Genomic DNA, 25837 nt, shown 5'->3' with positions numbered 1-25837 from the left:
CTCCCCCAAGAGTGAAGAAATCATTAGCCAATGTTAGGGGGCTTATGCCTTCACCCTCTCACTTCGCTGGTCCTTCTCATATGAACAGAGAGCAACAATACCCAAAGTCCAAAGACGCAAACATTTCGATGTTTATTGGGTGAACTTCCAGCAAGCATGATTCCAGTTTCCTTCCTCAGTGTCCCCCATCCCAGCTCTGACACCAAAGAACCTTGCCTGTGTCCCTGTTCCTGTTCCCATCCCCTGTTCCAATTTTCCCCTTTAGCAAAACATCATCCCAATTCCCCCATTCCCAGTCCCTGTTCCCATTCTCCCCCCGCTTTCTGATTGACTGCAGACTTCATAGTAAAACCTGAGTTTTGCTTAGCTATTCCTTAACCAATCATTTTACTGAAATTTAACTAACCAATCCTAACATATTGTAACATGGTTATTTAACCAATTATATTCCACCACCTTCAATGGTTTACACCCAGCAAAATTAATTATACAGCAGACAGAAACAATCACAGAACCAAACAGAGACCATGCAAATAAACATACAAAAAAAAATACAGAAGTGAGTATTTTACAACTACATCTATACAGACATAAGGGTTTTCCAGCTGTGTCTATTGATAAGTGAGTTCTTGCCAGACAGGATGCTATTAAACTAAGTTTCCTTTTACATCTTCTAGGCTCTAACCTTTCTCTGGAGGTGATGGAATATCAGGACAGGATTGTATTCCTAATAGCCCAATAGCACCTTATTTCAATGTGACTAGTTTGGAATGTGAGGATGGGACCATACACTTCCCAGCTTACGGCTGCCTCTGCTGCTTAGCCGAAGAACCAGGTCTCAGACTGTCACAGTAAGAGAAGGCCATTCCACAGAGAGTTATTTTGATTCTTTCCTTTATACCTCTATAACTAGCTAAGTGATAAGAATACACTTAAATTCTTAAAGTCTAGGCCTTTGCAGACAGGCCTGAATATCTATATCCTAACAGCCAATAACACTGGCTCAAATTGTCACGGCAAACTGAGCCTTGCAGACTGTTCAGCCTAGCAATTCACAATGGCTATTTTTTCTGTGTGTAATGTACTGTCATCTGCACTATGTGCGGCTATGCTGTCACAAGATACAGAACCAAAAACCATTTTCAATTGATCGTAGCAGCGTACCCACTGCATACTGCCCATGAATTTGTAATATCCAGTCCATTAGCCTCTGAAAATCACTGCCACACTCTTGAGGCCAAATGACTTGATAGTGAATTGATGCAAGGAGCCACTAGGAAAGGAACTGATAAGTACAATAATGCCACTATATAAATACCACACCATGGAAATTGCATGCAATTCTGTCCACCTAATTTTTAAAAAAAGGTATACTAAAAATGGAAAATTACAGAGAAGGGCCATAAAAAGGATTAGAGATATGGTGCAGCTTCCATCTGAGGAGAGATTAAAAAGACTGGAACTTTTCAGCTTGCAAAAGAGACAACTTACAGGGGATAAGATAGAGAGCTATAAAATCATGGGGAATGGTGTGGAGAAAGTGAATACGGAAATCTTGTTTACTCCTTCACATAACACAAGAACCAAGGGTCACACAAGAAAATAGTATACACAACACACAGTCAACCTGTGGAACTCATTCCAGGAGATGTTGTGAATGACAAAGGTATAACTGGGTTTAAAACACCAACTAGATACATTCATGGAGGCTAGGTCCATCAATGGCTGTTAGCCAAAATGTTCAGATATGCAACTCTGTGTTCGGGGAGTCTCCAGCTTCTGATGACCAGACGATGGGACTGGATAACAGGAGATGGATCCCTCCATAATAGTCCTGTTATGTTCTTTCCCTCTGAACATCTGGCATTGGCCACTGTCAGAAGACAGGATACAGGACTAGATGGACATTGGTCTAACCCAGTCTGGCCATTCATATGTTCTTATCTGAGTCTCCTTTTTCTAATCTGGATGCTTGACCTGATAATCGATGGTGCCCATATGCCTCACTACTTCAGATAGTCCCTGTCATTGAACCAGTAATTTGAACAGGAAACTTGTCAATAACAATAACACTGAATCACCCATTTTGAACACTCATGGCTGGACCCCTTTGTTATAGGCCTTCTCTTGTACCCATTATGCATTTAGCAAAATTCTTCTAGCAAATGCTCACAAAGTCTTGAGGTGCTTGCTTAATTTGAGAATGTGTTGGACTATGTTCATTGCCTGGGGTCTTTGCTCCTCCAAGCAGGTCTGGAAAGCCTAAAGGCTCCCTCCCAGACAGCAGTTGAAAGGAAGAAAACTTAGAGGCTTGAAGCACTTTCCTGATAGCAAAAAGGAAGTGGGGGAAGAGTTGGTCTCAGCATTTGGAATTTGAGGATACAAACTTCTTTAAACTTGCCATCAAAGTTCTGTGAAATTGCTCTACAAACCTATAAATTCTTAATATCTTTACCCTCATTAGATTCTAAGTTCTTTCATTAATTGTAAAGAGAAGTTAGGTCCCTGATCAATAAGGATTTCTTGGGGTATCAGCACCTGAGAGAGGAATTCCATAAGCTCATTTGGCTCATAGCTAGGGTGCTAGGTCTATGCCTATCTGACAATAAACCTGGCTGGGTGCCTTTGTCACCGAAGTGTGCCTGTGGTCTTTCTTTATGAGTAACATCATGGTCTGCTGAACTAGCAGGTTAACTTATTTGTGAATACTGATAACACTCGATCTCAAGAACAGAAGCCCTGAGCAGCCTCAACAGCGCTACCGAGGCAACAACGCCAGCTTTTAGCACTTAACGATAGCCAGCTGATACTCTGAGCCCAGTGATGAGCAACTCTACACTCTGGAGCAAGTTTGGCCACTGCCTCAGTCACTGGGGTTCCACCATTTCCCCATTCACTTCCACAAATTGTTCCCAGGCATGGCTAAGGATATGTTTATGTCATGGAAGTCATAGATTTGGTGACTGTCAGAGATCTCAGTGACATTTTCCACTTCAGCTCTGGGGTGACGGAGACAGAGCTGTCAGCCAGAGGGAGCCCCCAAGTTCTTAGCTGCCATGGGTTGCCAAGGCCACAGCAGATCTCAGCAACCGCCAGTGTCTGGGGGACCCGGAGCTCCAAGTTACCATGTGTGGGGGGACCCAGAGCTCCAAGCTGCCACTGGCGGCAGGGGCTCCGGGGCTCTGTGACACGGGCTGCAGTGGGGGCTCTGGAATTCTGTGACACTGGGACTGCAGTGGGGACCATGGAGATCTGAGCTGTTGGTCTGCAGCAGGGGACAGGTAGCCGTTAGCAGTGTTGGCAGAAGGTGCTAGACCTCCTCCGATCCTGAAGCCGTTCTTGGGCTGTCATCCTCCTGACTGGGCTTTAATTGCCCCGTCAGTACCCTGCCCCATTTATTTTTAGTAAAAGTCACAGACAAGTGATGGGCTTACGTGTATTTCTGTTTATTGCCCGTGACATGTCCATGACTTTTACTAAAAATAACTGTGACAAAATCATAACCTTAGGCATGACTTATCATCTGGTCTCCCTGTAGTTTCTGAACAAAATTTGGGTCATGGCCCGGGATAGACTCCTTGGGTGAACACATTCTGGACGCTGTCTAAGGCTGTGGTCAATGCAGGTCCACTGACCTGGCTGGAAGAGTCCTCCACAACATCAGCTTTTCCCTCCCCTGTTCCTATTAACTGCCATTTCTAGCCCTTTCTATTTTCCTCAATGGAATGTGACTTCCACTTTTTAAAGGATGTAGTTTGCCTCTTACTGCTTTTTTTACTTTGTTGTTTAGCCACAGTGACACTGTTTTGGTCCTCTACTATGTTCTCTTTCAATTTGGAGTTTACATTTAATGTGTTTTTTTAATGTTTTCATGCAGCCTTCATAGAAGAATCTGATATTGAATATGAATGTACCAAAAATGCTTTTCAACCACAAGAGGTATGTTTAGAAGTAACAGAGGGAAAACGTCGTTTTGCTATTAATCCATTTGCAAATGAATATGTTTATGTGGGTCATAACTGTGTGTACCTTAGAAGTTGGTATCCTCTGTTCATAATTAATTATGTGTACAATATAACCCAAAATCCTCAGAAAAATATATGTTTTTGTCAACTTGTAGCCATGAAGGGATGAGGCTGCCAGATTTCCACTGCATTAAAGCCATAGGTCACTTAAAAACTGACCTAAAAGTAGCCCAATCAATTTCTTGAAGCATTTTTTTAAATTCAGTTTGGTCTATACACCAAATAACAAAAGGAAGGTTTTGTTAGATACCTAGTACAGATTTGATAAAAACAAAACAAAAAGACAAAAAAAACCAAACAGCTACGAGCCCCAGCAGAAGTTTGTCCACATTAGCAACAAAGCTATCAAAGGATAATAAAATTCAAATTCAAAACCCCAGTACTGGTATTTGTTTCCTGACTGAGTGATGGTAGGAGTTTCAAACAAACTGCAACAATTGGCATTGTGAAAGTAGCCCAAAAGTTGCCCAAAAGATCTGTAGCATAAAAACAACAAAAACATGATTATAGTATTTTTTTCTAATTGCATTCAGTGACAGTAATCAAGGTCCATATTTTGTGTTGAAGTAGTTTGTTACTGTTAGTTGTTAGTTGGTTTATCTGCTGGGTTTCCTGAAGGATTGGACATGAAAAAAAATGCTCACTGGATCACTGTACATATGATAAAGAAATTCAGCATTGTAATTTCTTTCTTTTCTGTTTGGCAATCTGAAAGTATACCTTCTGTTCATCAAACTGATCAGGAAACCTTTTCACGCAGGGACTAAGGGGAATCTGTAGTATCTTCTGGTAGTCTAGGAGTTATACAAAGGCTGAGTGATATGATGTGTGAGGTTGAGGGCTGATGAGTGACAATGAAAGAGGACAGGTGATGGTCAAAGAGAGGGAGCTTAGCAACAGAGAGCACAGCGCTTGTTGATGGAGTGATAAGACCTTAGATGAGCGGAATTTCTCAGATTTCGAACTTCCAAAGTGCTGAGCTCAGCCAAACTGTGACAGGAAACCCTTGATTAATGAGGATCATCCTTTCACCCTCTTGTCGCACAGGTTGAAAGTCAGTGGCCTCTGGTGATCACCTTCTGCAAGTGTATTTTCCCATTTTATCACTCAGCTCTTGGGTTTTGACCCCATAAATGATGGGGTTGAGCACAGGAGGAACAAGGTGATAGAGGATGGACAAGATGATGCGACCATAGGGAGTGATGTGTCCAATGAACCGGATTGTCAGGATGGTGAAGAGAATGGGAGTATAAAACGTCACCAATACGCAAATGTGGGCTGTGCAGGTGTTGAGGGCTTTCTGGTGGGCTCTTTTGGAGGAGATTCTGAGGACGGCCCTAATGATGAGACCATAGGACAGGGCAATGAGCATCAGATCTGACCCCATGAGTAAAAATGTTATCACGAAGCCGTATGTCCTGTTGAATGTGATATCCCCACACGATATCATTGCCAAAAGCATGTGCTCGCATTGTGTTTGGGGGATAATGTGGTTGTCACAGAATGGCAGCCTGCTCAGGATCAGGGTCAGGGGCAGCATGAAGAGTAAAGCTCTTACCAAACAAGCAAGCCCTAGCATAACTACTCGTGCATTGGTGAGGATGGTAGGGTATCTCAGAGGATTACATATGGCAACATAGCGATCAATGGCCATTAGCATGAGAACACCAGAGTGCACAAAACTAACTGAGTGAAGGAAGAAAATCTGGGTGAGGCAGCCACCCATAGTAATGCCTTTCAGATTAAACCAAAATATACACAGTGCCTTTGGCATGACTGTGCTAGACTTGGTGATGTCTGTGAGTGCCAGCATGCATATCAGCAGGTACATTGGCTTTTGCAGGGTCTCCTCTTTGCTTACAACAAACAGAACCATGAAATTTCCCAACAGGCAGATAATATAGGATGTAAAGAAAGGGATGGAAATCCAGATGTGGACATCTTCCATGCCTGGGACTCCCATTAGGATGAATGTTGACGGGCCAGTTTGGGTGAAGTTCAAAGATGCCATGATGTCATCAATGTGTAGATCAAGCTAAGAAATGCTCAATATACCTGTGAAGGGAGAGGAGCACAGTGAGAGAGAATACATGGTTTATAAAATAATTAGTAGGGTAAACATTTTATAGCTATTATCAATCTAGAAATGGGGGTGAGCAGAGAGGTGACAACATTTGAAGATGGCACCAAATTATTTAGGTCATAGTCAAGTACAGAGAAGTTCTCTGAGGGAGCTAACTCAGCCATGTGAATGTGCAGCATGTTGGCAGATGAACTTTGATGTCAATAATTGCCTCGTGTATGCCCACTGGAGGGAAAAGCTTGAATTCCTCAAACACCGTACAAGGTTCTAATTGAAATGTATGCACTCAGGACAGGGAACTGGGTGTCACGGTACACAGATCTGTGAAACCTTGCTCATAGTGCAAGCACAGAGAGAAGCAAAGCAAAATATTGGAATCCAGGAGGAGTGTTATGGGCTATCATACAGAAAATACAGTGTCATGAGATCGGTCAGTCAATGTTTCACCCTCCTCTGGACTCCTCTGTTTAGTACTGGGCACTCTTCTCACATAGAATATTGCAGAAATAGAGAGTTTCAGATCAGGGGAGCAAGAATGATCAAGGGCCTGGGGAAACACTCATATGGAGAGAGGTTGAAAAGACTGGGATTATTACCTTACAAATGAGATGAAGAAGAGGGGATATGAGAAAAGTCTGTAAAGTACTGATTGGTAGAGAGTAGTTCGAGAATGTGATCTCTCGTCTCATTACACAAGTTTAAGAGGCCATTGGATTAAACTGAAATGGGGCAAATTCAAAACAGAAAAAAGAGAATGCTTTCTTCACTCTATTCCTAAATAGGCTGAGGAACTCATTGCCACAAGAGGTAGCTGAGGCCATTAGCTCAGCAAGAATCAGGAAGGGTTTGGACATTCACATGGAAAGAGAGATATCCAGTTACAATAGTTGCAGCTAAATAAATATTTGGAAAGCCTATGTGACAATGTGATTCAGAGCACAAGCCAATGTCTAGCTTTTAGGCATTTGGGTGACACCCTCCTGATTTTCAAGTCAACTCCACCTATCTACTGCTGAGTTTTTACATATTCTCCTGCAACACCTGTGGCAGTCACTGTCACAGAGAGGACACGGGACTAGATAGATCCACAATGCAGTTGGAAAGGAGATAAGTTTTCCCCATGGAAACAGATATCATCATATAATCATAGACTATTACGGTTGGAAGAAACCTAAGGAGTTCATTGAGACCAATCCCCTGCTCAAAGCAGGACTAACCCCAACTAAATCATTCCAGCCAGGGCTTTGTCAAGCCGGGTCTCAAAAACCACTAAGGATGGAGATTCCACCACCTCCCTAAGTAACCCATTCCAGTGCTTCATCATCCCCCTAGTGAAATAGCATTTACTAATATACAAGCTAGATCTCCCTAACTGCAATGTGAGACCATTGCTTCTTGTTCTGTCATCTGCCACCACTGAGAACAGCTGAGCTCCATCCTCTTTGGACCCCACTTCAGGGAATTGAAGGCTGCTATCAAATCCGCCCTCACTCTTCTCTTCTACACACTAAATAATCCCGGTTCCCTCAGCCTCTCCCCCAAGTCATGTGCCTCAACCCACAAATCATTTTTGCTGCCCTCCACAGGACTCTCTCCAATTTGTCGACATCCCTTCTGTAGTCAAGGGACCAAAACTGGATGCAATACTCGAGGTGTGGCCTCACCAGTGTTGAATAGAGGGGAATAATCACTTCCCACATTCTGCTGACAATGCTCCTACTAATACAGCCCAATATGCCATTGGCTGTCTTGGTAACTAGGGCACACTGCTGACTCATATCCAGCTTCTCATCCACTGTAATCCTCAGGTCCTTTCCTGCAGAACTGCTGTTTAGCGAGTTGGTCCACAGCCTGTAGGAGTGCCTGGGATTCTTCTGTTCTAAGTGCAGGACTGCATTTGCCCTTCTTGAACCTCATCAGATTTCTTTTGGCCCAATCCTCCAATTTGTCTAGGTCATTCTGAACCCTATCCCTACCCTCCAGCTTATCTACCTCGCCCCCCATTTTAGTGTCACTTGCAAACTTGCTGAGGGTGCAATTAATCCCATCATCCAGATCATTAATGAAGATGCTGAACAAAACCAACCCCACGACCGACCTCTGGAGCTCTCCTCTTGATACTGGCTACCAACTAGCCATTGATCACTACCCATTGAGTCCAACAATCTAGCCAGCTTTCTGTACACCTTATACTTGATTCATCTTGCTAAAGTCAAGATATATCACATCCACTACTTTCCCTATATCCACAGAGCAAATTATGTCATCATAGAAGGCAATCAGGTTGGTCAGCCATGAGTTGCCCTTGGTGAATCCATGTTGACTGTTCCTGATCACTTTCCTCTCCTCCAAGTGCTTCAAAATGGATTCCTTGAGTACCTGCTCCATGATTTTGCCAGGGACTGAAGTGAAGCTGACGGGTCTGTAGTTTCCTGGTGTAATCAGGTGTAGACTCACCCAGCAGTGCCTCCTGGTGGCTGTCTCAGGAATTAGCTCACTAATCGCCATGGTGCCAAGTGTGGGACAGGTGTCCCACCTGTCATTGGCCCCCATATCCCTCCTGGACCCAGTGCCCTTGTCTTGGGTGCTGCACCCCTGGCAGTACCCCACTCTCTCTGGGTTTCCCCATCCAGGGACTCCCCACCCCCAATCCCCACGTTGCCTCAGTCGTGGCTATTGCGTTACCATCTAGCCCCCATGCCCTGGGGCGGACTGCAATCTATCAGTTTCCCCATGGGGGTAGTGCCTCCTAATATGGCCCAGTCTCTGGCAGTGCCAGCAGGCTCCCTGCCTCTTGACTGTTGTGGGCCTTTCAGGATCCCTCTGGGGTCCCGCCCCTTCGCCAGGGCCAACTTGGACCCTCTGCCTCGGGCCTGGGCACACCCACTGCAGGTGGCCTTCTTGTCCACAGGCCCAACATATTTTCAGCCACCTGAGTTCCCTCACCCTGTAGCCAACTTGAGGGATTTGCCGCTTTCCCTGTTCGGGGCAAGGCGCCCTGCCACCAACCCCGTAGGGACATTCCCATCTTATGTGTCCTGTCATGCTGCAGGGGTAGCAAGCCCTGCGCTCTGCCACAGGCTTCCTGGCCTCAGCCCTCCACTGCTCACATCCTCCGCATTTTTTTCCTAACTCTTTCCCAAGGAGTTTCGTCAGGGCCCGCTGTTCTTCCGCCAGCTGGCCAAACTGCTCTTGAAGGGCCCATAGCACCTCCCACAGTTCCTTTTGGGTCTCCCAGAATCCCAGAAGCTCTTCAGCCCTCTTCCGCCTGGTCGCTGCACCTGGGCCCAAGCAGGGGTGGCACCTAAGGCCTCTGCATAATAAACCTCAACATACCCAGGGTCCATCATCTCCTGCTTCTCCATGTTCACGGATGTCTGGGCAATCGTCCACTGTCCTTGCCCTGGCCCCTAGTATCATGGGTGGACCGCACGTGCCCACATTCTTCACCACTTGTAATCAAGCGTAGGCTCACCTGGCGGCACCTCCTGCTGGTCATCTCGGGAATTAGCTCACCAGTCATCAGAGCGCCATCTGCAGGCCAGGTGTCTCACCTGTTGTTGGCCCCCACATCCCTCCTGGACCCCAGTGTCCTTGTGTTCACTCTGCTACACCCAGGTTCTGGGCTATGACTTTGTGCTGGGCTATGACTTTATGCTCAACAGAATGGGCCCGATATGCGCTAGGCTCTTGGCATTTAGTGCTACAGGCCTGTGCCTCTGTTACTTCCCTTGTTTCTTTATTTTAGTGAGACAATTTCTTGCAGCCACCCAGCTTTGTCTGAGACATAAGTTACTGGAGTTAACTGACAATTGTGACAAAGACTTGTGTCAGCAACTCATCCACTTATCCTCCTCATGCCTGAAAATCGATGAAGTTTGCAGACGACTCAAAAATTCAGCTATTTTAAATAATGAAGAAGACAGATCTCAGATCTCTGATCTGTATTGGTTGGTAAACTGGTTTAAAGTAATCAATACGTGTTTTAGTATAGCTATGTAGAAATCTACATCTAGGAACAAAGAACGTAGGTGATGCTAACATGATGCTAGCTTCTCAGCTTGCGAGTTATTCCTGTGTAGCAATCCTTGATGCACCTTGGCATTTGCCACTAATGATATTTCTCACTGGTGAGACACAGTCAGTGATTACCCCCCAGCCAAGGGAGCAGGTATGATGGGAGGCACCTCACCCCTCACAGAGGAAGAGCTGTGGCTAGCGTGGGGCAGCTCAGAGGTTGTGGGAGCGAGGGATGACCGTGGAGCATGGAGAAGACACTGGTGACTAGTGTGCTGTTAGAATTTGGGCAGCCTGGCAGGTGGAAATAGAGTACGGACAGGGTTCAGAGTATGATGGGAGACTGAAGCAACTGAGGAACAAAGGTCAGTGGTTCTTTCCACTAGTGAAATGCCATGTAATGTAAATAACATTCAACAACAACAACTGTTGGATACAAAACTGAGGAAAGTTTGTGTCACAAAAAGATAGTTAAGAGTTAATAGAACAGAAGTACTTCATGTCTCTTTTGCCTGTAAAGGGTTAACAAGTTCAGTGAGCCTGGCTGTCATCTGACCAGAGGACCAATCAGGGGACAGGATACTTTCAAATCTTGAGGGAGAGAAGTTTTTGTGTGTGCTGTTAGAATTTGGTTATTGTTCACTTTGGGTTCTGAGAGTGACCAGACGTGCAACTAGGTTTCTCTCCAATCTCCCTGATACAGGTTCTTATAGATTTAAAATAGTAAGTACTAGGTGATCAGGCGAGTTAAGCTTATGTTTGTTTTCTTTATTTGCAAATGTGTATTTGGCTGGGAGGAGTTCAAATTTGTATTTTGCTGAAAGGATTTTAATTTGTACTTGTATACTTTGGCTGGGAGGGTATTCCCAGTGTCTATAGCTGAAAGATCCTTTAACATATTCCATCTTAAATTTACAAAGATAATTTTTATTGTTTTTTCTTTCTTTAATTAAAAGCTTTTCTTGTTTGTTTTTTTAATCTGATGAGACCTCAGGGGACTGGGTCTGGATCAACCAGGGAATTGGTGGGGAGAAAGGAGGGAAGAGGGAGAGAAAGGTTAATTTTCTTTCTGTGTTAGGATTACTTTCTCTCTCAGGGAGAGTCTGGGAAGGGGAGAAAGAAGGAGGGGGGAAGGTGGATTTTCCTCTCTGTTTTAAGATTCAAGGAGTTTGAATCACAGTGATCTTCCAGGGTAACCCAGGGAGGGGAAGCCTGGGAGAGGCAATGGTGAGGGAAAGGGTTTACTTTCCTTGTGTTAAGATCCAGAGGGACTGGGTCTTGGGGGTCCCCCGGCAAGGTTTTGTGGGGACCAGAGTGTACCAGGCACTGGAATTCCTGGTTGGTGGCAGCACTACAAGTACTCAGCTGGTAACTGAGCTTAGAGGAATTCATGCTGGTACCCCATCTTTTGGACGCTAAGATTCAGAGTGGGGAATTATACCATGACAGTTTGTGACACCCAAGCTGCGGTTCTGTGGCTTGGCAGGGCAAAGAGAACTTGAAATCCTCCCAAACACACTCGGGGCCAGGAAATGTCCCAGTGCTGGTCTTGGACCAACAGTCACAAAGAAAAAAATAATTTTAACAGAGCTGCCCACCTGTCTGTGTACATGCCACTCCAGGCCCCCACAACACCCAGAGCTGCTCTCCTGTCCCTGCACACCCCCTGCCCTGTCCCACAACCCTCAGCGCTGCCTGCCTGTCCCTTTATGCTCCACTCCCAGCCTCTAGAACCCACCAGCACTACCTGCCTGTCAGTGTAACAGCCCCCACAATCCCTAGCACTGCCCCCTCTCCTTGTAAACCCCCCTTAGCATTGCCCACTTGTCTGGATACACTCTACTCACTGCTCCCACAACCCGCAGCACTTCCTGCCTGACTTGTGCACCCCCTGCCTGAACCGCAACCTCCAGCGCTTCCTGTCTATCCCTGTGCACCCCCTGCCTGCACCACAATCCCCAGCACTTCTTGCCTATCCTTGTACACTCTGCTCCATGCCCCCACAATCCCCAGCTGTCGTAAACAGACAGCTAAGGGAGCATATAATCCCTCCTTACCTGGAAAGGGTTAAGAAGTTCAGATAACCTTCTTGGCATCTGAGCAAAAGGACCAAAAAGGGAAGAAGATACTTTCAACGCCTGTGAGGGGGATGGTTTTTGTCTTTGTTCTCTGGGACTCAGCAGAGAACCAGAGCAGGGAAAATAAGTCTCTTTAAGCATATCTTAACTAAGCATCTAGTATTCCGGAACTAGTAAGTAATAGCAAATATTGCATTAGATTAGCTTTTGTTTTAGCTTGTGAATTTTCCCTGTACTAAGAGGGAGGTTTATCCCTGTTTTTTGTAACTTTAACATTTTTCCTAGAGGGGAAATTCTCTGTTTTTAATTTTTTTCTTATTTTGTAAAGTGCTTACCAGCGCTGCCTGCCGGTCCGTGTATGCACTGCTCCCCACCCCCGCAATTCCCAATGCTACCCTCCTATTCCTGTATAGCCACTGCCTGTCCCCATAACCCCCATCGATGCCAGCCTCTCCATGAATACCTCTGTCCCCACCTCGATAACCCTCAGTGTCTATCACACTCTATGCCCCAGAACACCCAGTGCCTGGAATAGGCCCTTCAGAACCATCTGTCTAGCCTGGAAGCATTTTGCCCAGAGTTGTTACCCAGGTGTAACTACATTGAAATACAGATATGTAGTCAATATTCATAACTTCCAATACAAAAATGATACTTGCCTACGAATAGGATACAGGACTTGTCTATGCCATAATCATATCATAATAACATCACTTTGAAGAATATGGGTGCAGTGTCACACAAAGATCAATGGTTCATTCCACCAGTGAAATACCTGAAGTTACCTAAATAACATTCAACAAAAACAATTGGAAACACCCAGGCTGCAGTTCTGTGGCCCGCCAGGGCAAAGAGACCCTGAGTCCCTCAAAAACACTCTTGGGGCCAGAAAAGGTCCCAGCAGTGGCCTGAGACCAACAATCACAATGAAAAATTTAACTTCAACAGCCCTGCCTGCCTGTCTATGTATGCCCTGCTCCCTGCCCTCTTATCCCCCAACACTGCCTGCTTGTCCGTATATACCCTGCTCCCTGCCCTCACAACCCCCAGCACTGCCTGCCTGTCCGTATATACCCCCTGTCTGCCCCGACAACCACCAGTACTGCCCACCTGTCCATATACAACCTCTGCCTACCCTCACAACCCTCAGCACTGCCTGCCTGTCCCTGGAAACCCCTTGCCTGTCCCCACAACCCCCAGCACAACCTGTCTATCCGTATACATCCTGCTCCACGCCCCAATAGCCTTCAGTGCTGCCTGCCTGCCGGTGTGCATTCCACTACCTGCCCCACATTCCCAGTGCTGACCACTTGTCCAGGTAGGCCACCCCACCCCGACAATGTCCAGCCCGGCCACACAGTGATACCCCTCACCCAGGACCAAAACCAGGTGCCAGACCCCATGGCAACAACTCACATCAATATCTCCTCAGACTAGATTAAACTCAGTGTCTGCCTGCACCGGGGAAAAACGGGGAGGATCAGTCTGACCTGCCTTTCTGGGGGCAAAGTGAACCCCAGCAGCAGCTCTGCCTGTGCTGGGAAAGAGAGGAACAGAACCAGTGGGAGGGAGAGAGGATGTGGAGACTAAAAGGAGCCAGTGTGAGTAACTCTCCCTAGAAAAATAACACAAAGTTTTAGTGTATTGCAGGCAGTTAGAAAGCTGGACACACGTTCTTGAGGCTGTTTTTCTGTGTCTGCAATTGCTAACATCACTGCAAGGCTGTAGTGGGGTTGTTCAAAGAAGGAGAGATGGTCCGGATGAGTGAAGGTGTCAGAGACCATCTGCAACAGTGTGGTCCACATTCCGTTACAGTCTGAGATATTCCCCTACCACAGGAGGCCTCATTACGCCTCTTTGACCTGTGTGTTAGGCAGGTTTTCCAGTCACTATTTCACCCAGTTTCAGGATTCGGAACCACTGTGATCTGGATACCACATGTTTTCCCCAAACACACTCATTTTGCTTTCCTGGACATCCCTCAGTGAGATTTCCAACACTGCCTGGTTCCCTCCAAGCCAGAAACATGCTTTTATTTTTACAGCTTTTTGTTGGTTCCTGTCCTCTCCAGACCCAGGGATGCAGGTGTGTGGAGAGAGCAGACCCATCTTCCTCTCTTAATTTTTTTTTCCTAATTGCTCTGAACCTCTAAGCCTGTGAGTTTTCAGCAACTCTCCTGTCGGTTTTTCCTTGATCCAGATGACATCCCCCACTATTAGAGGCCACAGGATGACTCCAGTTGATGTCATTGGAGGCTCATGGCTGGTGTAAATCAGGCCATTTATTTAAGTCCCTACATGTGGATTTAGAGTGAACTCCTGGCCATGTTGGGAGTTTTGTCATTGAACTCAAAAGGACCAGATTCACCCTTAATGTTTAACTTTTGGCTTCAGGTTGCATAAATCACAGAGTTGGGTCCTGCTACAGAACGCGCTATGAAACCTCCAGTGCATGTGGTGTTCTGAGACCTGGCATAAAAGATGGGAATTTCAAAACACAGGGGCTCTGATTTTGCTCTCAGGGAAGCCTTTCTCAATCTTCAGTGACCCACTGAAGATAAAAAGTGGGAGCAGAATGTGGCCAGTTTGCCACCCATTCTTTTTGTGAACCCTCTGGTTACACATATACCCACTGCAGAGGCTTTGGCTGTACTACCTACCAGGGCAATGAAGTTCCTGAATTGAAAAACTTGAATGAACCAGAGGAAAAACCACACAACCCCCCAACCGCCCAAGGAAGCTGCTGAGACAGATAGAAGGACAACTCACCAAAATCCTGGCCAGCAGAGAGAGAAAATCTTCTTACTATGACAGAAAGGGAGAGCCCTGAGGATCACTATATGACTCTCCCATGTCTGACACTCGCCGTGCTGGACAACTACCTTTATTATTCCCTTGTACAGTCCCTGTGGACTCTCTGGTTGGCTGGAATCCCAGACAATTCCCTTGGCTCCATGAGCAGTTGGAAGAGCAGAAGATAGACCCTGGAGAATTTCGACTTGAGAGCCTCCCCTGGGAGTTAGGAAATTATTTGCCGATACTACGGGCTCATATTGTCATGGCAAACTGAGTCTTGCAGACTGTTCAGTCTAGCAATTGATGATGGCTTTCTTTTTTGTGTTTAATGTATTGCCATCTGCACTCTGTGTGGGAATGCTACAATAAGAGACAAGACTAGCATACCGCTGCATTCCACCCATGCAGTTGTTAATATCCAGTCCACTAACCTCACAAAATTCACTGCCACTTTGTGGAAGTCAAATGATGCGATCCTGAATTAATGCAGGCCAAAGGGCCTGAGGAAGGCTTTCTTCTCCCACGATACTGTCATCAAAGGTTTTTACCAGTATCTTGGTACTGGAGTGGCTTTCTCTGATCCTTTACTTCCTCTTTTGTGGTGAACCTCTCCAGTTCCTCTGCCTGTGAGGAAATATTTCTTTTCTGGAACAATTTAAATTCTATTAGCATGACATCATTTATCTACCTTTCCTTTTGTTTCTGGTTCTGTATACAGAGGAACCGAGTCTATTCATAATATCATGTGGCCCAGTTTTTGGTTACATAAGTTGTGTTCTGATACAGAGTATCATCACCTGATTTTCAATTTCTCAAGCATTCTCCCTTTGTCTTTTATCAAAATAAACTTTTTCTTTCTGTTTGGATTTTCCCAACTTTATAGCTACCTGGAAGAGAACCTGATTCAAATGTTTCTATAATGTAATGATTTTCAGTTTGACTTTCTCCAGCTGTGAGCCACTGGTATGCCATAAAATATGCTCTAGCATTCACGTGATTCACCCAATCATCACCTCAAAGAATGTATGATGTGTAGAGATAATGGGAATTGTCCTGAGTGTCATTAAAATGAGTGGAATTAGAGTATTCCACTTGTATCCATTGGCATCTGCCAGTTTCCGCAATATTAATTTGCAATTTGTTTTCTCTAGTATTCTGGATGATTGAGATCTATATGAAATCAGAGAATCATAGAATATCAGGGTTGGAAGGGACCTCAGGAGGTCATCTAGTCCAAGCCCCTGCTCAAAGCAGGACCAATTCCCAACTAATTCCATTTTGTTGCACTTCCAACAGCTGAAAACATTTTTGTAACACTTGCCCAGTAAAATGTGTTCCTCTATCTGATGCTACCCTAGAGGGGAGTTTCCAGTGAGAGCAGACTTGTTTCACCAAGTGTTTTGTTGTGGCTAAAGCAATATTTCACTTAAGGAGAAATGCTTCCATCCATTTGTAGAATCGATCAATAACAAGACAATATTAGTTTCTCCTGATCATAGTGGTTGGATTCATTTTTGAAAGAGCAATATGCTTAGATTTTAATTTTGGGAGGTATTAATGTTAGAAACTGGGTTAAGGTTTTTCCTTAATCAACATCTGGGCACACATGTGGGTTCCCAGAATACAGTAGGGCATCCAGCAACAGAGATAGGGTCCATACTGGGGTCATGGTTATATCTTTAACACGTAGTAACCACGTCCAATGTGCTAGTTGATCATTAGACTCCTGTTCATCCTTGGTTCAACTGGAAAGCAATAACTAGAGAGAGGTGTGGAACATAGAACTGTTGGGCTTAAACCAATTAAAATGCAAAATGCTTGGTTATTCAGCTGGGGACCAATAAATATTTTTCACGCATGGAATATTTAAGTTCCACTAGGTTCATTTTTTTAGAGAATTGGCTATTGGTCTGTATTTTTTCATGCCTCTCTTTAGAAGCTATTGTAACCAGTGCAATTGCACTCAAAGACCTTCAAAGTCAGTGATTCTCAACCAGGGGTCTGAGGCCCCCTGGGGGACCGTGAGCAGGTTCCATGGGGTCCGCCAAGCACGGCCAGTGTTAGGCTCACTGTGGACCAGGTCAGATATATTAAGTCCATCATATGGAGGTGAAGCCCCGGGGCCCTGAGCCCTTCCACCTGGGCCTGAAGCCGAAGCTTAAGCAACTTAGCACTGGGGCCCTGACCCCTTCCACCTGGGACTAAAACCGAAGCCTGTGCAACTTTGCTTCCTGGAGGCCTGTGTGGCATGGGGACCCAGGAAATTGCACTGCTTGTTACCCTTTAATGCCAGTCCTGGCTTTTATGTGTAGAAAACTAGTTGTAGTGGCACATATAGGCAGTGGAGTTTTTATAGATGTTGTGGGCAGGGCGGGGGGGTTCAGCTCCAAAGAAACAGGTTGAGAATCCCTGTTCTAAGTGATTTGGTTTGCAACCAGCACAGGTGCTTGCAATACTGCTTGCTTCAATTTTTGCAAATTTATCCATATGCTGGTCCATCCTGGCCCAAGCAATCCCCTTTTTTAAAAGTTTATACAGTGGACCTGCTGTGGAAGCAAAGATAGGATTGAAGTTTTGATCGTGTTCTGACAGTTATAAAAAAGATTATAAAGAAATTATGTCAGTGGGCACAGACATTTTTTAAATTGCATTTGCCTTCTGTTGGGCTAGTGTTTGACCTTCTTAAGACATGGTAATACTTAAAAAATTAAACTTCTGTGGAGGGAAATTTTATTCTATAATTACAATTGTTACTGCCATCCTTTTACACTCATCCTTGTGTTTTGCAATAGCATGTATATATTTAGTTACTAAAGGGTGTACCTTTGCTCTTTTTTGCAATGTTTTCCCTTGGGGAATAAAACTATATAGGGCCTGGTGGCTTTATGCTATTTGTTTTTATGAGTTCCTGCATTAAAACTGATCCTACACCATGCTTGGATGCATCTGTGGTTATGACAAAAAGATGGTCGAAGTCAGGGGCCCTTAGGACAGGATTAGTTGTAAGGGCCTCCTTAGGCTGCTTAAAGGCTTCCTAACACCTCTCAGTCCACTGAACTGCATTGGCTGCTTTTTCCTGGTTAGGTCTGTCAGTGGGGTGGCAATTTAGCTGTAGTGTGGTACAAATAATCGGTAATACCTGGCCAAGCCCAAGAAGGATTGGACCTGCTTCTTTGATTTAGGGACAGGACAATTTTGGATAGCATTTACTTAAGCCGTAGGGGATTAATAGTTCCTTGACCCACCTGATGTCAAAGGTATGTTATCTTGTTTAGGTCTATTTAACATTTTTGGCCTTAACAGTCAATCCTGCCTTCCCTATGTGCTGGAGGACAGCTTGGAGATGTTCCAGGTGTTCTGCCCATGAATCTGAGAATATGACCATATCATCAAGTTAGGTGACTGCAAATTCCCCAAATCCAGCCAGAAGGTTGTTTACCAATCTCTGGAAAGTGGCAGGTGCATTTCACAGTCCGAAAGGGAGCACATTAAATTCATGCAGCCCTACATGGGTGATGAAGTCTCACCTTCCCTTGGCTGGGTCATCTAGCAGCACTTGCCAGTACCCCTTAGCTATGTCCAAAGAATTCACTGTTAAGCCGAGCTGGTCACCTGCTATATTAGCTATTATTTCTGCACATCGGAATGCTTTGTTCCTGTGCCCTCGATCAGTCTTCTTTAAAATACAGCCAGCTCTCCTGGACTCCTTTCCCCCTCTTATTAGCCTGAGGGAGTCAAATCTGCTTTTCTGAAATCTGTAGTCTATATCCTGTTGCTCTCCTTTCCTCCTTTTGCCAGGATCTTGAACTTGACCATCTCATGGTCATGTGCATATTTACAGAACAATCCATCAGTGCCCTCTGGATCACATTTTAGCCCTGCATTTACTTTTTTAGCTATTTCAGTTCACTGGGATGGAAACCTGCAATTACATTAACCTAATAGTGGGTCCAACACAGGAACACACAGCTGTCAGACCCATTTTGATTTAGCCCTGCCATTTTCAGCTGTCTGATATTTTCATTGCCTTAGTGTGCTTGTAAGAACTAAAAACAGTCAAGGAAGGTTCTTCTTTTTTGTTTCCCCCATAGGTCCTGAAGGGGGGTTCCAAAGAGGATGGATCTAGGCTGTTCTCAGTGGTGGCAGATAACAGAACAAGGAGTAATGGTCTCAAGTTTCAGTGAGGGAGGTCTAGGTTGGATATTATTCAAGTGACACCATCATAGGACCTAATCACATCAGCCACGCCATCAGGGGCTCGTTCACCTGCACATCTACCAATGTGATATATGCATGTGCCAGCAATGCCCCTCTGCCATGTACATTGGCCAGGCTGGACAGTCTCTACACAAAAGAATAAATGGACACAAATCTGACATCAGGAATCATAACATTCAAAAACCAGTGGGAGAACACTTCAACCTCTCTAACCACTCAGTGACGGACTTGAAGGTGTCAATTTTGCAACAAAAGATTTTTAAAAACAGACCTCAAAGAGAGACTGCTGAACTCAAATTAATATGCAAATTAGATACAATTAACTTAGGTTTCAACAGAGACTGGGAATGGTTGGGTCATTACACTAATTGAATCTATTTCCCTATATTAAGTTCTACTCATACTGTCTATGGATCATCTCAATTCTCACTTCAAAGGTTTTTTTTCTCCTGCTGATGATAGCTCATCTCAATTGATTGGACTCTTCCAGTTGGTATGCATACTTCCACCTTTTCATGTTCTCTTTATGTATAAATATCTCCTGTCTGTGTGTTCCATTCTATGCATCCGAAGAAGTGAGCTGTAGCCCTTGAAAGTTTATGCCGAAATAAATTTATTAGTCTCTAAGGTTCCACAAGTACTCCTGTTCTTTTTGCAAACATATAAGTACATTCCAGCAGGCCAGCACAAGAACACCCAAATCTAGCACATGATAAGATGGTTTGACAAAAGCAATGAATAGCGATATCTTCTCCAAAACATCAGGAGTAAAACTACAAAGACAGGTGCTGAACAGGGATATTTTCTCTGAAACATCAGAAGAAAAGTACAAGGGGAGGTACCAAAAACATCATGAAACACGAATGGTGATCTGTATTACAACCCGAATTCCTCTACTTTGTACAGCCAGAAAACAAAACCTCATCCCCCATGATATGATAAGACTGATGGAAATTATATTGAATTTAAAATAGCATTGGTTGGTGTCATGTTTCCGGGAGGCTCACTATGAGAAAGTTCAAATATCCTCAGTTTAGAGATTTCAGATTTCAAAGAAATTAGTGACGAATTTGGTTAGTGTGTTAATTTTTGACAGTAGTGCATTAGCAACCGTTTTTTCTGAAGTTTGTACCATATTTCTGCTGTTTCTCTTCATCTCAGTAACAGTAGCAAGTGCTGAACACTCATTTTCAAAACTGAAACTTTCAAAGAACTCCCTACCTCATTGTTCTTCTATTGGTGGCACACGGGCCACATCTGGCTCATGAGGGCCTTCTGTTTGGATCACCAGCCATCAGCTTTTTTTACCTGCTCCCCGCTGGTTGTTTCCATGCTGATGATGGGTTCTGCTTGGTAACAATCTAAAGCAGTGCAGACTGACAAATGTTCATTTTCATCATCTCAGTCAGATGCCACCAACAGAAGCTTGATTTTCTTTTTTGATGGTTTGTGTTCTATAGTTTCTGAATTGGAGTGTTTCCCTTTTATGACTTCTGACACCATGTTCCACACCTCACCCCTCTCAGATTTTGGAAGACATTTCAGATTCTGAAACTTTAGGTTAAGTGCTGTAGCTATCTTTAGAAATCTCATATTGGTACCTTCTTTGCATTTTGTCAGATCTGCAGTGAGAGTGTTTGTAGGGGTAGTTAAGGGTAAAGTAAAGACCTGGGTAACCTCTATTATGGTAATAGGGAGTAGGATAAGGCAAGCACTATTTCTTCTCTTGATAGATAAAGTTGCAATCCTTTCCCTTTCCCTTCTGCTTGTTAAGGATAGATAAGCATTGCTGCTGCATAAGGAATATGGTTGTCTGAAGGATCCCCTTTGTGTGAAGAAGTGTTATCTCCCCCCTCCCTTCCTCTTCCAGCTACATAAAAGAGCTCGGGGTCATGACCCCTTCCTCCCTCCTCTGTGAACTGCTGATTAAGGGAATCTGTGGCTACAAATACTGCAAAGAAATGTATCTTCAAGGTGTAAATGTCTGAATAATAAGCTTAATGCCATCAACAGTAAACAAGGGCAGGTATAATTATATTCAGTATATAGCCATTAATATTCATCATATAGGCATTCGTATTATCAAATAATGGTTTGCGGGTGTTGTAGTAAAAGTGAGTATTTCAATATTAACAGATAAAAGAGCGCGATGTGACTAAATCACAGTTTACTCGACAATTGGGTCAAGGGGAACAAGTACTACAATAAAGAAGCTCATTTACTTAATCAGCTTCTGGGTCCTCCTGTTCCTTCTTTCCAACGCTAACAGTGTACTTAACTCAAACAAGACTTCCAAAAGCAGGCCCCACACCTAGTCCCTCTCAGATTTTGGAAGGCACTTCAGATTCTTAAACCTTTGGTCAAGTGCTGTAGCTATTTTTAGAAATTTCACATAGGTACCTTCTTTGCATTTTGTCAAATCTGCTGTAACAATGTTCTTTAAATGAATATTTGCTGAGTCATCATCTGAGATTGCCATAACACAAAACGTATGGCAGAATGCAGGTAAAACCATGGGGTGGGAGAAATAGAATTCTCTCCCAAGAAGTTCAGTCACAAATAAAATTAACATATTTTTTATGAGGATTATCAGCACAGAAGCATGTCCTCTGAATTTTGGCCAAAGCATGAAAGGGGATATGGATGTTTAGCGTATCTGGCATGGAAATACATAGCAATGCCAGAGCCAACAGTGCCCTGTGAACACCTGGTCTCATTTTCAGGTGACATTGTAAATAAGAAGCGGGCCGCATTATCTCTCATAAATGTAAGCAAACTTGTTTGTCTTAGTGACTGGCTAAACAAGAAGTAGGACTGAGTGGACTTCTTGGCTCTAAAGATTTATATTGTTTTATTGTTGAGTGTAGTTATGTAACAAAAAATCTACATGTGTAAGCTGCACTTTCATGATAGAGAGATTGCACTACAGCATTTGGATGAGGTGAATTAAAAATCCTGTTTGTCTTTTTGCAGTGCAAATATTTGTCATAAAAATAATAATATAAAGTTACCATTGTACACTTAGTAGTCTGTGCTGTAATTGAAATCAATGTATTTGAAAATGTATGAAACCATCCAAAATATTTATAATAAATTTAAATGGGTATTCTAGTATTAACAGTGTATTTAAAACTGTGATTAATCATGATTTTTTTTAATCAAGTTAACACAAAATAAATTAATCACTTGATTTAACTGTGATTAATTGACAGCCCCAATTATCACTGATCATAGAATCATAGAATCATAGAACTGGAAGGAACCTCAAGAGGCCATCTAGTCCAATCTCCTGCACTCGTGGCAGGAATAGATATTATCTAGACCATTCCTGACAGGTGTTTGTCTAACATGATCTTAAAAATCTCCAAAACTGGAGATTCCACAACATCCCTAGGCAATTTATTCCAGTGCTTAACTACCCTAACAGTTAGGAAGTTTTTCCTAATAGCCAACCTAAACCTCCCTTGCTGCAATTTAAGCCCATTGCTTCTTGTCCTATCTTCAGAGGTTAAGAGAAACAATTTTTTTCCCTCCTCCTTGTAACAACTTTTTACATACTTAAAAGATGTTATCATGTCTTCTCTCAGTCTTCTCTTTACCGGACTAAACAAACCCAATTTCTTTCACTCTTCCCTCACAGGTTATGTTTTCTAGACCTCTAAGCTTATTTGTTGCTCTTCTCTGGAGTCTCTCCACTTTGTACATAGACTCATAGACTCATAGGTCAGAAGGGACCAATATGATCATCTAGTCTGACCTCCTGCACAAGGCAGGCCACAGAAACCTACCCATCCACTTTTATAACAACCCCTAACCCAGGACTGAGTTATTGAAATCCTCAAAATTGATTTGAAGACCTCAAGCTGCAGAGAATCCACCAGCAAACGACCCATGCCCCACGCTGCAGGGGAAGGCGAAAAACCTCCAGGGCCCCTGCCAATCCACCCTGGAGGAAAATTCCTTCCCGACCCCAAATATGGCGATCAGCTAAACCCTGAGCATGTGGGCAAGACTCACCAGCCAGCACCCAAGAAGGAATTCTCTGCAGTAACTCAGTTCCCATCCCATCCAACATCTCCCCTCAGATCATTGAGCAGACTTATCTGGTGATAATCCAAGATCAATTGCCCAAATTAAACTATCCTATCATAACATCCCCTCCATATACTTATCAAGCTTAGTCTTAAAGCCATATAAGTCTTTTGCCACCACTACTTCCCTCGGAAGGCTGTTCCAGAACTTCACTCCCCTAATGGTTAGAAACCTTCGTCTAATTTCAAGTCTAAACTTCCTAATATCCAGTTTGTACCCATTCGTCCTCGTGCCTACATTAGTACTAAACTTAAATAATTCCTCTCCCTCCCTAACGTTAACCCCCCTGATATATTTATATAGAGCAAGCATAGGCCCCCACAGCCTTCTTTTGGCCAGGCTAAACAAGCCAAGCTCTTTGAGTCTCCTTTCATAAGGCAGTTTTTCCATTCCTCGGATCATCCTAGCAGCCCATCTCTGGACCTGTTCCAGTTTGAATTCATCCTTCTTGAACATGGGACACCAGAACTGCACACAATATTCCAAATGGGGTCTCACCAGCGCCTTATATAATGGTACTAACACCTCCTTATCCTTGCAGGAAATACCTCGCCTGATGCATCCTAAAATGGCATTTGCTTTTTTAACAGACGTATCACATTGGCGGCTCATAGTCATCCTGCTATCAACCAATACCCCAAGGTCCTTCTCCTCCTCTGTCACTTCCAACTGATGCGTCCCCAACATATATCTAAAATTCTTATTATTAATCCCTAAGTGCATGACCTTGCACTTTTCACTATTGTATTTCATCCTATTACTATTACTCCAGTTTACAAGGTGGTCCAGATCTTCCTGAATAGTATCCCTGTCCTTCTCCGTGTTAGCAATACCCCCCAGCTTTGTGTCATCCGCAAACTTTATTAGCACATTCCCGCTCTTTGTGCCAAGGTCAGTAATAAAAAGGTTAAATAAGATCGGTCCCAAAACCGATCCTTGAGGGACTCCACTAGTAACCTCCTTCCAACCTGACAGTTCACCCTTCAATACGACCCACTGGAGTCTCATCCTTCCTGAATTGTGGCACCTAGAATTGGACACAATACTCCAGTTGAGGCCTAATCAGTGCAGAGTAGAGAGGAAGAATTACTTCTCTTGTCTTGCTCACAGCACTCCATCTAATACATCCCAGAATGATGTTCACTTTTTTAAAACAGCATTAAACTATTGACTCATATTTAGCTTGTGGTCCATTTTGATCCCCAGATCTTTTTCCACAGTTCTCCTTCCTAGGCAGTCATTTCCCATTTGTATGTGTGCAACTGATTATTTCTTCCTAAATGGAGTACTTTGCATTTGTTCTTATTGAATTTCATCCTATTAACCTCAAACCATTTCTCCAGTTTGTCCAGATCATTTTGAATTTTAATCCTATTCTCCAAAGCACTTGGAATCCCTCCCAGCTTGGTATCATCCTCAAACTTTATGTGTCCTCTCTATGCCATTATCTAAATCATTGATGGAGATATTGAAGAGAAATGGACCCAGAACTGATCCCTGAGGGACCCCACTCATTATGCCTTCCAGCATGACTGTGAAGCATTGATAACTACTCTCTGGGAACCGTTTTCCAACAAATTTTGCATCCGCCTTATAGTAGCTCCATCTAGGTTGCATTTCCCCAGTTTGTTTATGAGAAGTTCATGAGAGATAGTATCAAAAGCCTTACTGAAGCTTTATCATATCTACCACTTCCACCCTATCCACCAGGCTTTCTACGCTGTCAAGGAAAACTATCACATTGGTTTGACATGATTTGTTCTTGACAAATCCATGCTGATTGTTACCTATCATCTTATTATCTTCTAGATGTTTGCAAATTGATTGCTAAATTGTTTGCTCCATTACCCTTACAGAAGTTAATCTGACTAGTCTGTAATTCCCTGGGTTCTCATTATTTTCCTTTTTATAAATTGGTACTATATTTGACCTTTTCCAGTCTTTGGAATCTCTCCCATCTTCCATGACTTCTCAAAGATAATTACTAATGGTTCAGATATCTCCGTCAACTCCTTGAGTATTCAAGGATGCATTTCATCAGGCCCTGGTGACTTGAAGACATCTAATTTGTCCAACTTTTTTTTTTAAATTGTTCTTTCTCTATTTATCCTCTCCTGGTTCTACCTGATTTTCCTTGGTATTCACTGGGTTAAATGTCCACTCACCACCATACTTCCTGGTGAAAACCAAAACAAATAAGTCATTGAGCACCTCTGCAATTTCAACATTTTCTGTTATTATTCACCCACCCCCTTTCACTGAGTAACAGCCCTACCCTGTCCTTCGTCTTCCTCTTGCTTCCAATGCATTTGCAGAATTTTATTTATTTATTTATTTATTTGGTTGCCCTTTATGTCTCTAGCTAATTTTACTTTTTAAGAGAGGCTGAGGGACCTGGGCTTATTTAGTCTGTATAAGCCAAGCGTGGGGGGCAGTATTTGATAGCAGCCTTCACCTACCTGAAGGGGGTTCCAAAGAGGATAGAGCTGGGCTGTTCTCTGTTTGGCAGATGACAGAACAAGGAGCAAT

General features: G+C 43.7%; 1 protein-coding gene across 1 annotated transcript; it reads right to left on the bottom strand.

Moving 5' to 3' along the window:
• Window positions 1–5097: 5097 nt before the first annotated feature.
• On the bottom strand, window positions 5098–6036 carry LOC115641897 (olfactory receptor 52N4-like). Its single transcript, XM_030545255.1, has one exon. The coding sequence runs from the start codon at window positions 6034–6036 to the stop codon at window positions 5098–5100; it is 939 nt and encodes a 312-aa protein (XP_030401115.1).
• Between the last annotated feature and the right edge of the window lie 19801 nt (window positions 6037–25837).

The sequence above is a fragment of the Gopherus evgoodei genome, unplaced genomic scaffold (assembly GCF_007399415.2).
Source record: "Gopherus evgoodei ecotype Sinaloan lineage unplaced genomic scaffold, rGopEvg1_v1.p scaffold_36_arrow_ctg1, whole genome shotgun sequence".
In the NCBI taxonomy this organism is placed as follows: Eukaryota; Metazoa; Chordata; order Testudines; family Testudinidae; genus Gopherus; species Gopherus evgoodei.
Note: the sequence above shows the minus strand (reverse complement) of the source record. Positions and strands in the feature narration are given on the sequence as shown.